General features: G+C 41.7%; 1 protein-coding gene across 1 annotated transcript; it reads right to left on the bottom strand.

Annotated features, from left to right (window-relative positions):
• Positions 1 to 1,456: 1,456 nt before the first annotated feature.
• LOC123054897 (ARM REPEAT PROTEIN INTERACTING WITH ABF2) lies at positions 1,457 to 11,210 on the bottom strand. Its single transcript, XM_044478777.1, has 19 exons — positions 10,792 to 11,210; positions 10,526 to 10,692; positions 9,953 to 10,125; positions 9,747 to 9,867; positions 9,533 to 9,607; positions 7,585 to 7,679; positions 7,062 to 7,137; positions 6,539 to 6,646; positions 5,294 to 5,422; positions 5,106 to 5,174; positions 4,968 to 5,027; positions 4,759 to 4,882; positions 4,538 to 4,677; positions 2,982 to 3,045; positions 2,804 to 2,883; positions 2,633 to 2,697; positions 2,390 to 2,507; positions 2,182 to 2,306; positions 1,457 to 2,079 (listed from the first exon to the last, which is right to left on the bottom strand). Exons 1-19 carry the CDS (start codon positions 11,108 to 11,110, stop codon positions 1,989 to 1,991), a joined length of 2,199 nt encoding a protein of 732 aa, XP_044334712.1. The 5' UTR covers positions 11,111 to 11,210; the 3' UTR covers positions 1,457 to 1,988.
• Positions 11,211 to 11,571: the final 361 nt, after the last annotated feature.

Raw genomic sequence — 11,571 nt, forward strand, 5'->3', positions numbered from 1 at the left:
GCACACGCGCAACAAGCATTGTTACTTTGCACAATTGAAGAGAACAAGTTGAAAGACAAAGGGAAAACAATGTTTTTCATCAACTAGGCATTTCATCGAACACTTCGCCATTCATAGGTTCCCTCAACCTCGTCCATTGAATTTCGCCAGACGAAGGGAGGAGGGAGAGCCTGCGAGACGGGACGGAGCCCGACACATTCTTGTGCTTTGGACTTCCCTTTGTGCTAGGCGCCCAGCCTCCACCGACCTTGCGTTGCAGCGGCTGCAGGAAGGGGGAGGACAAAGTGAATGTCGGCAATGGCAATGGAGGGTCATTCACCGGTGTGCCCAAGTCATCGGCAATCGAGCTAACGAGGTGATGGCTTAGGCGGCAGGATGATGCAGACAACACAAGAGGCGTCGGTTCCTACGAGGCACCAATGGAATGGGACACGGGGGTCAAGGTAGAGTTCACGGTGTCGGCGGCAGGGACAACCAAAGGCTTATGACAAGGCAGGGGCAACGACGTCACGAGCGCGAAGAAGGAGCGGGAGCGGAAATGTCTGCTACGCCAGGTCATTTTCAGGATGGAGTGTGCTCCAAATTATCTCCTCCAAATATGAAGGCAGGGGTGACAAAGTCCGGGTCCGTGATTCAATTTGCAGTCCATTCACTACAAATCCAAATTATCTCCTCCAAATATGAAGGCAGGGGTGACAAATTCCGGGTCCGTGATTCAATTTGCAGTCCATTCACTACAAAAGTAGTTATCATGGAATTCCACCCAATATGGCAACACTGATATTTTTTATTTTAATTTTTCTTTGAAAGCAATATGGCAACTCTGATATAGTTGCTCTAAGGTGCGTTGAGTTAGTTTTCTGTCAAAAACATATTCGCAAGGCTGCTTAGCCAACCGATAAAATACATGAGTCAAATATGTCTACCATAATGCCAAACAAGTTCCACGTGGAAGAGAGGCCTAATCTAAATGTGTGCTTGCTAGAGGCTCCATGTCTTTCTTTCTTTTTGCAATTGGTAAAGGAAGTACCTACACCCGAGCTCAAATGTACCCTGATGAACAGTTAAATCAAAAAATTCAAAAAGTTTTGAAATTCTTTGTTGCAAACTTTGACAAATATTTTATGTGCTTGCATAAATTTATCATAAAACACTATTCCTGGAAGTCATGATTAAAAAAAAATCGATGCACCAAAAATGCTATTTTTAAAGCATTTTGGAGTGCTAATTTTATTATATTCTTGCCACACCTTCCACAAATGTTGTTTCGGGCTGAAATCTTCCACAAACATTTGTGTAAGTTTGCACCAAAAAGTTCATTTTTCAATGTTATTTCTTTTTTGGGGAATTTACTGTTCATCCCAAGCTCAAATGAGCTCGGGAGTAGAAGGGTACTTTCGGATATATACCTCTATTGCTCCATGTGAAGTTAAAGAAGACGCCGAAACAAACAACCTGAGCAAAGGCTATATATGGGAATTTGGTATGAAACAGCCCACGAGTTCTGAACACTAGTCTTGAACATCAGCACGGTTGTTAACATGGAGAACACAGATTGATGCTACAGCATTACACCGCTCGAGCTTAACATCTCCAAACAACATACACGGACATAATCGGAACTGCGAACTGGAAGTGACCCTAAGTAACTCAGTAACTACGGCGAGACCCGACAAATCCGGTCAAGGCCAACCAACTAATCCTATCACAGACTAGGCCGGTCTGACTGCATCTAGGCAAACCACATGTCTCTCTATAACCATACACTTCCCTTAGCATGATCACCATTGTTCAATCGAATAGGAGATGTTACATTCTTGCTGGGTGTCGATTGAGGACCTGGCCATCATGCAAACCATAATAGATTGAATAGTTAACCTTACCACCGAGTGAGTACCCAATGCCCAGAACCAGAAACTTCAGCTGTACAAGATTTCCAGCAGCATCTGTCAGATGGCGGCGGTGTTATCAACGAATGTGGGCAGGGCTCATGGTTGCGCACTCCGGTGGCCTGGCCTTAGTGCCTTAGCGAAGAAGTTGCGGAGCTCAGGGATGACGCGCTGGATTAGCTGAGAGAAACTGCATTTGCAAGATGACCAGTTAGATGGATTTGGATTTTTCGTTGCTTGAAGCGTGTTACATTATGTACCAAATGTGGTGGCCCTAGGTTAAGATACCCACCCGGGTCTGGTGCAGATCTTATCAAACTGCTCCAAAATAAACAAGACGCATGTATGTCTCAGTGACATGGCATGAAAGGCTTCGGATAAGTCATACATATCAGAGACGTTGTCTAAATTAACATCCTGCAAGATATTCAATACAATCAATTAGACCCAGTTGGCAGCGGTTCAAACATAGAACTTGGGGGTAATGCTCCTGAAATCACCTGCGCAATTGTATATTCACATAGGCGTTTGAGGCCTTCTAACAGATACTGATCTGCAGCTCTAAGAAGATCTTGAGCAAGCTCATTGGTTACTTCGACTGACCCTGTATAGATAAATCTGCACAAAACAAAGATGTTTCCAAACTTCAATTGCAGGCCTTGTCCCCTCAGAGTGAGGAACTAACATGCAGATTTACCCATGGGACATGGCCAAGGAACAAGAATGATCAATGATTTACTAACCTCATCATGAGTTCAAACACATCCCACCTGATATTTGGAATTTCTATGTCTCTTGCATCCTTTTCCTGGTTGAGAAAATAGTGAGTTTCTGTAAACAGAAATTGTTCAACTAGCAAACAAGATCCACATCTTCCAACCAAAAAAGGAATAGCATGTAATGTCGAGACTAACCCTGTATCCACCATCAAACATTGCACGGAATGCATCTGAAGAAGCAAGCAGAGCAATTCTGTGTGCATAAAAGCGTTTTCCTGTGGATCACAAGGGAGGTGATTATTATGATCCTAATGAAAAAAAGCAATTATCTAAAGTAGTTTCTGTGAAGGCAGGGTGCAGAAACGTCACGAACCTTCCACCAAGAAGGTGACATCTGAAAGTGTCGAACTGTTCACATATTGCTCCCCAAGATAAACCTGCAGTCAGAAGTACATTTAGTAATAGCAATAGCAAGAACTAGCGCCGAAGAAGCGCGGCGCACGCCGCGCCCGTGATCGTTTCTGTCTGTATTTTACCAAAATAAGCAAGAAAACAACATGTATTAAGCGATAAAATAAAATGAAGAGGAGAACACGAATTCTATCTTTACCCCATGATCAGTGTAGGCACGTAACCAACATTAAATTATTTAACAAATTAAGAAAACCGGCTGGCCTATTAATATTTTTTCGTATGTTGCTCCGGTTTATTCAGGTGTACTATTCTAGATTACAACTCGGTTATTGTTTCGGTTTATGGTTCGGGTGGGTTAAAAATTTTGGTTTATTCAGCTGTTGTCCCGTTTCACTGGTTTTTGTGTTCCAGGTTATTCGGGGTTGGTGTCTTGGTTTATTTTGTTATTGTTCTGGTTAGCATTCTGGGTTTATTCAGATAATGTTTTGGTTTTTGTTCAGGTGTTAGTAAACTGTTTGCTGATGTCGTGGTGTAAAAATGGGCAGTAATCGGTCAAGAACTTATTTTCCCCATGAATTATTATTTATGCAAATATACTGTTCCAACCTACTGTTTTGTGCCTCAGCAACACCATCACCGGAAAGGATCAGGAGACGACTGAGACGGCTCTGCGTTGGTACGCCAGTGGAGAGAAATGATGTGTAGAAAAATCCTAAATCTTAACCCTATATATATGGACGCGATGGTGGTGGAGGAGAGAAATAATGTGTAAAAAAGTCCCAGTTTTTGTTTACAACGTGCGTATTTTTAATCCATTGAAAGTAAAAAAAAGGGAAAATCAGATTATTCGGAGCACTGTTCAGTGGTGGTACTGTTCATGCAGGGTGCTGTTTATGCATGATACTGCTCACTATTACTATTCACTGACATGGATGTAAATGAATAGTAGAAGCTTGGAAAAAATTCAAAAAAACCAGAAAAACCAAAGCCTTCCTGCTTTAGTATAGTAACTTATTATGGATGGACCAATCCATCGGTATTAAGAGTTGATTTATGGGGAAACCTCATTAAGAATATCCAGGATAGGGCAAGGTAAAGCCTGCCAACTACTAAGAACAGACTGCTAAGCAGTATAAAGTTACATGACAGAACATCTGTGTCCAACAGGTTGCACATGTCACGATTTGTAGGAAATAACATTTTAAGTAAGTTTGTGCACATATGATCTTGATTTAATTCAGATCTTGCTAATAGCTCCAAAGTAATACTCCCTCCGTTCGGAATTACTTGTCGCAGAAATGGATGTATCTAGATGTATTTTAGTTGTAGATACATCCATATCCGAGACAAGTAATTCCGAACGGAGGGAGTACTAGCATATATCCCTAGAACTATATTTTTTTACGACAATTTTGTTAGACAACTCTCTTTTCCAAGCACTGTGAAGACCTTATTCACTTCAATAGCATAACTACATAGTAAAGACAAATCACCCTTTTTTTAGTTTCTAATAACCTGTGGCGTTGGAGATGGAGGTGCAGCATCCATCGGAGAGAGTGCTGCAGCTTTGTTGGCTAATTTGTATAGTGCTACCGAACCATCCTGTTGATGTTTCGAGCTGCCCGAAACCAGAAGATCAAGAAGCAAGTCGAGACCTGAATTAAGCCAGAATTTAATCCATGGAGAACAGAACACAAATGGGACAAGGAACACTTAAGATGTCAAATTGTTCATACCATTATTATCAATAAAAATTGTTCGCTGATCTTCAGGGGCACAGAGGTGTGCAAGAGCCAGAGCAACACGCCTCTGCACAGACTTTTCTCCTACTCTCATGAGATAAACCAAGTGTTTTAATACCTGTTAAAGATCACGCGTGAGTCAGTTGGAGTAGATACCACAGCTTGGCAAATAAAAGAAAAAAGAAACAGTGAGCAGAACTTACTCGTCCATTTATCTTCTCCTCCAGCCTCTTCAATGTCTTAGCTACACAGTCCTTTGTAGCCTGAAAAAAAGTGCTTAACCAAACTCAGGTATAAATTTACTAAGAAAGTATCAATCTATGCTATGATGGTTGACATACCTGGACAATAAATTCGCCATCCTGCAACTTTTGGACACCTCCTACTTTAACGAAGTCAGAGACATAATCCTACAAGAAGAAAGTTATTATGGATACATGAAAGTAAGAAGCTTACATAAAACAGAAATGAACATGACTACAAGTCCGTTCCCTTCCAAGAACAAATATTTTGAACAACAAAAAATTACCTCATTGTCGGCAACTCCATAAAGAGCAAACGCAGCATTATGTTGCAGAGAACCATTTTTTGAGTCGAGAAGCTTTAGTAAAGGTAACAAGCCACCATTGTATGCAATACCTGCTTGGTTATGTGTATCCTGTGAAACAAAAGTCAAATTAGCCATACAGGTTAATCAAGATAAAGAAATAAATAAAACATGCCCACTCCAAACAAAGAGATAACACACTAAAACTAATAGAATACTGTTTTATTTTCGAATCCCATGAATGGAATGTTTACAGCTTAGAAAGACAGTGAAAAGGGAATAACTTGGCATGTGCCTGACACTAAAATATCTAAACTCTTGTTCAATAACAAATACAGAATGTGGCAATGTACTGCATGGAGTCCAGATGACACCTGGTAGGCAAAAAATAATATATCCAACATGATACACCATATGACAATGGGCTTATGTTTCAGCCTTTGGCTTATGTAAATCAAAGATGTTAGTTAATTTGTAAAACTGTATTTCAATTTATGTACAAGAATCTGTAAAACTGTATATCAATCTGCATGTGTGCGATGCTGCAGTTTAAATTGATCTGGTTGTATTTGAACGAAACTAATCAAATAATCTGGCGGAGAAGTTATCTCTTGTGCAATTTCATCAATTCTGATAGTGATTGTATTTGAACGGGGTGACTTCATCATGCATGTCAAACAGGCATTTCACTCCGAAGAATCTGCCAGGGAGAAAATGGTGTCTTTTCCTTCAGGACTATTCAGAAATGCGCATGTTCAAGAGATGTGCTAAACTATGCTGGGTTACGATTACTTGTCGCAGGACAATGGATACAGTGAAGAAGCATACACAAACAAAAGGTACAAATCTAAACAGACATCATTTGAGAGGCAGATGCTCAACAGTTAGTCTGGATATTTAACACATATAAAGAGAATGAGCTGCATGGCTTCAATTATTGATGGTACATTAAACATAACCTGTGGTCACTCTCATGTCAATCCTTCTAAGAGGGGGCACCGCATCCCGATGTAAAATCAACATAGAGAAAAAGGGAAGCAACAAAATTGAGAAAGTGCTCTGTCACTATGTCAGGTGATTTTATGAAGGGGAGTAAGGATTGTCATTGTTGTTTCTCTTTCACTGCTACAATACCTCCCTAAAATACATGCAGTACAACCCGCTGACAAACATAAGCAATCAGATTGATATTGTTGTGTGCAAGGGGAGTATAGAGAGAAATATAACCTGTGCAAGCCTCCCAAGGGCAAAGGCTGACATCTCCCTGAGTTGGAAATCAGCTGACTGTAGCATGTCAATTAGTGGTCGGACTGCCCCCCGTTGCACAATATGGACCTGCCAAACCCCATACATGCATATTTAGAGAGGATAGCTCAAAAAACAATTTTGTACTCTTTTGATTCACCATGGCTAACTCTTTATCGTACGAAACAACATATTAAGTAAGTAGGTAGACATAATCAATCAATGATATGTAGCACGAGTATTACTCCCTCCGTTCCAAAATATAAGTCTTTTTAGAGATTTCAATATGGACTACATACGGATGCATATAGACGTGGTTTGGAGTGTAGATTCACTCATTTTGCTCCGTATGTAGTCTATATTGGAATCTCTAAAAAGACTTATATTTAGGAACGGAGGGAGTATATAGGAAAAAAGTACTTCATTTTATTTTTTACTCTTCCACTTCATCACTCATCATAAAAATAAATATGGAGCTAACAACAAATGAAGCATCCTTAAGCACCTTGCACTCAGAGTCGGCCGAAGCAAACTGCCCTAGCAACAAAGCAGCTTCTCTTTGGCTTTCCGTACAGCAGGAACTGCAAAAGAAAAGATGAAACACAGGTTCTTTAAGCTAGAGAGCAGACTCAGGGTAATACCATGCCTTCATATACTAAGATTGGGACTACAATAAAACCGCTTCTCGTGTTACAATATGGATATGGATATGGAATCTGGGTTAGAAGATAATTTGCTACACGCAAGCTTACACTTGAAGATCTCATAAGATTATATCATTACAATCACATATTGTTTTGACCTTAAAGCAACAAAATTAATCTGCATCCAGGAACACATGCACAATGGTGTAATCAGTAATCGAGTGTGTATTGCTCATGTACGCTAAAAGTAAAGTACATAGAATTTGAATTTCCAGCAGTACTCTAGCAGAACTCAACAAATAAATACAGTAAGTTATATGCATTTAATTATTAACAGATACAATTAAAACAATTATCATAAGCTGCATATGATGATCATCATACCTTAATAGCCCAATTACAGGTTGCAAGGCCCCCGCATTAAGAACCTCTTTCTTGATATTTGGGGATGAATGGACCAAATTTCCAATGACACCAACCTGCCACGCCAAGAGAGTGTATTTAGTACTTACTGGCATGCACAGCAAAAACAATATCATACATATGGCTGGTTTATGAGGACAGCCTTTGCATGTGGCAAAAGTATAAAACTAGGGTGATTTCATGCAAAATTGTCACGATATATGTTGTATGCTGAGAACCTTATGAGGACAGCCTTTGCATTTGGCAAAAGTATAAATCTATATGTAACTGATAGAAGCAAATAGTCAGATCATTTTCTTTGTATAAATTCCACAGGATTAGTAACTCCATTGGTAAGTTAAAGGTGTTAATGCTCCAAATTTCTAATTGGCTGATGTGGAATAGCTTTTCTTTTGTAACACTCCAAAAAGTAAGTTGTGTGCACCAAACATATAAAGCTGCAGGACATATATTAAGCTTTCTGTAAGTCATGTATTAAGCCTAAAATCGCAAGCATGTTGGGGAAGAAGAGACGAGGAGGAGCTCGAGCTCAGGGAAGGGAAGCAAGCTGGCAGCGGTGAGGTTGGAGAGAAATCACCAGGCTCCAGCCTAGACAAGGAGGAGCTTGAGATTGGGGAAGAGGGGGGAGGACTGGTGGCAAGGTTGGGGGCGGGGAGCTCAAGATCCAGCGGCGCTAGGTCGGGGAAGAAGATGGGTGGTGAGACCGAGGAATAAAGCCCCACACCTTGCAGCGCAAGGTCGTCTTGCTCTCTGTTTCTCTCACCCCTGCCCTCCTTTGTCTAACCCTGGCGCAAGGTCGTCTTGCTCTCCTCTGTTTCTCTCACCCCTGCCCTCCTTTGTCTAACCCTAGGCGTCCGAGCGCTTTGTTTCACCACTTACCACAAAAGCAAAGCGGTAGGCCTCCGCTCATCACTTGAGCGTGCCTAGGCGTACACTCAATTTTTCACTGCTATCGTCTAGTGGTTCAGGGCATCTCTCTTTCAAGGAGGCAGCGGGGATTCAACTTCCCTGGGGGTAGGGAGTAATATGGAAGGAGGTTAACCATGACGGTCAAGACCATAGATATTGATAGATAGAACTTCCATTTGTTTGTTGAAGTCAAGCAATTCTACTTGCTCACAATCACAAGAAATTTCTCGCCATATTTCTTCCCCACTGTTTGTCCACTACCTCGGCTGAACCTAAGCAAAAGAATAAGAAGTCCAAGAGACAGAAAGTCTAGTTTTCGTAATCGACCGATTTGCTAACATGCCACTGAACCACTTTTTATTAACATAATGACAATATGAACCCTTATTGCAGCACTAGAATCTCTAGACAAAGGAATTACTCTATCCTTTATTTAATATTTAATAATAATAAGAGACAACAGTTCAATACACTTAAGGAATTGGGTTCTAATGCACATCAATATCAATATAGTGCACCATAATTGCATTGCTCGTAATGTAAATGGAGTATAATGATAAGTTAAGGTAAGTGCCACTTGTGCCAACTAACCCAAGTTACATTGCAACTTGAACAAAAACTTTCACCTGGAAGTTTCCCAAGCAATATATAGTACTACGGTTCACCATTAAGCCAATCAAGACAATACATTTTGAAGTTTACATTCCATGAGGCCTTAGGATAACTGTTATTCATGATTGTAGAAAAACAAGAGAAATGGCAAGGTTCAAAACCAGAACAATGTTTTCCTGTAATAGATACTCCCTCCGTCCGGAAATACTTGTCGCAGAAATGCATAAAAACGAATGTATCTAGAACTAAAATATGTCTAGATGCATCCATTCCTCCGACAAGTATTTTCGGACGGAGGGAGTACATGACAAGTGCCGCACTAAAAATGGAGAGGGGTTCAACCAAAGAAGTGTATTTGATGAACATATATGAATATTCAGTATCTTACTGCTTCATAGTGAATTGCAGCATCCTCTGACCGCAGCATTAAGATTAATGTTGGCAATGCATTGCAATCAACGATCTGCATTAAGGAGTTAAGGGGAAGATTTAACATCTAGAAGTGAGGAAATAATATACATGGGTGAATGTGGATGAAAGTCTGATGTTAAAATCTAACATTAATGTTGGTTTCAATAATTTAAACTTTCTTATATTCTTACCAGGGTTTTGTTTTCATCATTTTTAAACGCCAAAGTCCTCAAGGCCCCTGCAGCTGCCCTCTGCACCTTAATATCCTGTGATTCTAGCAATTCAACGAGAGGTGGGATTCCGCCTTCAATTCTGCAGTGGAACAAAACCATCAGCAAGCACAGAAAACTTTCATGGAAACGCAGCATTGGCTAGTGGGCAGTGGATAGAACAAAACCTGATACAAGTTTTGATGTTGCTATTCTCATGAGCAAGGTTGGTAATTGCATCAGCTGCTCTTCTGATAAGGCTGTTAACTGCCCTCGAATTTGTAGCATTTTTATGCCTTCTTAGGAGACTCACCAGCAGGGGTAGGGCACCAGCATCAACTATAAGTTGTTGATGTTCAGGCTGGTAAACCAACACAAAAAGTAATAAATGACTAAATTCTGACAGTAACATAGCTAAAATCATAACAATGAAGTAGTCATGTTGAAGAAAAGTTAACAATAATATTTATGGATTGCCTAAAGAGAACTAGGCAAGGTTGAAACCTATTCTGCTTGAACCCAAGTATACCTAGATTCTTATGAAGGCGTATGAAGTTACATTTACAGATAAACAAGAGATTAGGGGAAGGGAAGAGAATGGTATTTTTCTCTCTCTTGCATTTTGCTACGAAATGGGATGTTTCATGTATGAGCCGGCCACGGCCCAGAAAATTGGGATTATAAGAACAATTCAAGCAATTGCAATGGAATGTAAGCAAAATCTCAGCTAAAGTGCAAAGAGGAAAACTAATCGAATTAACCTTTACAGCTAGGAGCCCGAGAGCGAAGGCAGCCCCCTTCTCGACCTCGTGCTCGAACGGCCGCGGCTGCTGCTCCTCCTCCACCGCCGCCGCCATATGGGGCACCTTCAGGTGGCACACCAACGCCGGCACGGCGCCGCCCTCTACGATTACGTTCACCATCTCCTCTGCGGCAAAAGCAGCAAGCAGATCCGCCTCAGTAACGGCGCCTGGACGGGTGGGGAAGAGTACGGATCGGCACGGTGGGCGTAGGGTTGGGGGATTACCGTTTTTCGCGAGCTCCGCGAGGACGCTGGTGGCGCGCTTAGCGGTGGCGCGGTCGGCGTGGCGCCAGGAGAAGCAGTGGTGGAGGGCGTCGACCTGCGTGCGGACCTCGCGGGCGACCGCCACCTGGGACTGGCGGCAGCAGATCTCGGGGCCGACGGAGCCCTCGTCGTCCTCGTTGTCGTCGTCGGCATCGGCGCTGCCGAGCGGCGACAAGACGGCGGCGGCGGCGGCGGCGGCCGAGGCGGCGGCCTCGTCGTCAATCCTGCGCTTCTGCGCCTTGCGCCGCGGGCGCTGCGGCTTCTGCTGCTCCGCCTCCATTAGAGCGGGTCGACGGCGATGAAGGTGGGGAACTTGTCGGAGGCGGAGGAGGAGGGAAGGGCAGAAGCAAAGAGTATGCGCGCCCCAGCGCGATAGGGATTTTATTCCGCGTTCGGTTAAAATTGAGCACTTTTTATTTTATATATACTGTCAGAAATGAGAATGATACGCTTTCTTTCCTCACTGTTGTACTAGTATATTTTTATTTCATGGGTGTATATTTTGATTGGTGATGACGAGTTCACAACTATTCTTGCGCACGTACGGTGAGAAAATGATCAGAAAGGTATAATATACTCCCTGATGTATAGTATTTTCTTTAAAAAAAATTCCAAAATATCTAATTTGTAACTTTTTTCTCTTTCCTTTTTCAGAGAAAAAATCAATATATTCATAATTTGTCATGCCAGTAAAAAACACTAGAAATAATTAAACACAACAGATCAATGGACCTCCTAGCT

Source organism: Triticum aestivum, chromosome 1A, assembly GCF_018294505.1.
Source record: "Triticum aestivum cultivar Chinese Spring chromosome 1A, IWGSC CS RefSeq v2.1, whole genome shotgun sequence".
NCBI classification, from domain to species: domain Eukaryota; kingdom Viridiplantae; phylum Streptophyta; class Magnoliopsida; order Poales; family Poaceae; genus Triticum; species Triticum aestivum.